At 36.8% G+C, this 2,280-nt stretch overlaps 1 protein-coding gene across 1 annotated transcript in view; it reads right to left on the reverse strand.

Annotated features, from left to right (window-relative positions):
• The window catches only part of LOC106520420 (arrestin domain-containing protein 2), a gene marked incomplete at its 5' end in the record, with an annotated part of 2,539 nt that extends 1,735 nt beyond the window's left edge, over positions 1 to 804 (reverse strand). The window contains 4 exon segments of the mRNA XM_014012512.1: positions 51 to 147; positions 249 to 393; positions 494 to 551; positions 703 to 804. Coding sequence (XP_013867966.1) covers positions 51 to 147; positions 249 to 393; positions 494 to 551; positions 703 to 804 — 402 coding nt within the window.
• Positions 805 to 2,280: the final 1,476 nt, after the last annotated feature.

The raw sequence follows: 2,280 nt of genomic DNA on the forward strand, positions 1-2,280 counted from the left end.
ACTTTATACAACACTGATTAGGACGTGTTAGTCTGCTCCTGTCATCTTACCTGGAGAACAAACATCTCTGTTAACAGAAGCAGACAAATGGACATCTCCTTTCGAGAAAACCCCCACCTTTTTATTAACCGATCCAGACTGAGAACTCTGTAAAACAGAAAATAAACAAGCTTCTATTATAGTTTTTAAACAAACATCTTAAAAACATCATTACATGAAAAGTGCATTATAATATAGTGGTCACTAACAAATGCTCGACTGTTTTGAATGGACTTTGAGAGAAAGTTAAGCTCTTTCATCACTGTGGATGGCCATCGCCATTTTCTTGAAATTTTTGCTACAAGAATGTAGACAATACGTCCATAAAATCCCTTAAAGGAAGATGGCATGCTCCTTTAAAAACAAACAAAAAATATTGGGTTAAGAATGGACTGTTTCATAAGAGGAAACAGGAACAATTTTCAAATGCTGACAGCTAAAATATCTCACTCACCCCGATGGGATTGTAAGACTGAACTTAAACTGATGGATGCCTTTGGGAAGTACATTGCCTGCATATTAAAAAATAAAGAAAGTGAAGATAAAGTGAAAGTGTATTGTGTATATGGCATTATTATAAGGTATTCTTTAAACAATACACATGTAACATGTTTGCTTTAAATCTTTTGCTGTCTGAATAAGACAACGGGACATAAACCTCACCATTTGCACTTTCTGCCACCAGGAACACCTTCTCTTTAAAGTACCTCCTGTGTGCGCTGTACGACTTCTCATCATCTCCGCTTCCTTCCGTCCAGTGAACGTGAGCGTCCCCACTAGTTTGCACAAAAACACTCTTAACTTTGGTGTCTTTTGTCAGATTAAAGGACACCATACCTGTAATTGTGTCTCCCTCCGAAAAGGCGCCTTCTTTGTCACATGTGAGGGTTAGGTTTTCTATTGGAGACATTGCAGACTTGGTGTTCAGCCTCAAATCCGTCTCAAATGGAATGGACACTCCTGTATGTCACAGCAGCATTTTATTGCTGCWTCCGGGTAATTAAAGAGGTAGTCAGGTGTTTTTCCATGTGATTTTCTGCGAAAGAGTTATTAGTAGTTAGTACCTTATCAGTTGTGACATGAATAGGCCTTAGTTCCTCCAGGCTATGCTAATGGTTAACCAAACTGGGGCTCTTTATTATGTTTTTCAGACAAATACAATAACTCTTTCTCAAAAATGTTACGGAAATACTAAAATATGCTACTTAAGCCAATAGCCATGGCAGTATGAAACAAATACTATCTTAGTTAACATTAAACCTCTACTCTTTTGCATGATTTTTTTTTTTGTTTTTACATTGTCACTGTTTTCATAACCAAAGATTGATATTACATTGAGTAAGCTTTAGACACAAATACCAAGTCTGCTCATTAAATGTGGCATTGGCATAGTTTTCTATGAATTTGCTTGGAAATATTTAAAGTTGTGGGGTGTGTTTTTTGGGGGATTTCTTTAAAAAATGTAGTTGCTTATTTAGGCTTACGTTTGTCTTYGTGATGGCAAAGATGTGGATGAAAYGCCACACTTGGGCTCTGATTGGACAGTACTTGTTGCCTTCATTGAATGAGTTAGTTTCTTCCATCATTCTAGGGAAAAATGGGCTGTAAAATATACTCCCTCCACTCCCTTCTGTTAACATAGATAAGACTGCCAGCTAAACTGATCAGTCCAATGGGCGAATGAAGCAGGGTTGCCAGATCTATAAAAGAAGAAAAAAATAAACATTTTCTAAAATGATACATTACCTTCTGTGCATAAATTATCTATAATCTATATCATCCAATGCGTAAGACAGTGGTTGTGATTGTGGGTCACTTTATTTACCTTTTTTTTTGGAGTGTGTGTGGAGGAGATGTTTTGATGTAGACCTGGCAGTTTTTTTCTCACACAAAAATTGGATTTCAGATGCTGAAATTTTGAGACAGAGAACATCAATAACTATCCCTTTATCTCTGACATAACTGACAAGTCAACAACTACGGTAATTTGAATGCAGTCAAGACCAAAGTGGACTTCTTAAGTGTGAAAAAAAGCTCTGATTTTAAAAGTTCCATTGCAGTGTATGAAAACAGTTTCATAAAACTTTACACTGCTACACCTTGTTTTAATCATTAAATTATATGATTACTTACCAGCACTAAAAGTTACGGAGCCCGTGAGGGGACATGGGGGATTTTTTTTCCCTTTTGCGTTCCCTCACAATACTTTTGCCTTACCTCGCAATACTTTTACGTTCCCTC

The sequence above is a fragment of the Austrofundulus limnaeus genome, unplaced genomic scaffold, assembly GCF_001266775.1.
Source record: "Austrofundulus limnaeus strain Quisiro unplaced genomic scaffold, Austrofundulus_limnaeus-1.0 Scaffold92, whole genome shotgun sequence".
In the NCBI taxonomy this organism is placed as follows: Eukaryota; Metazoa; Chordata; class Actinopteri; order Cyprinodontiformes; family Rivulidae; genus Austrofundulus; species Austrofundulus limnaeus.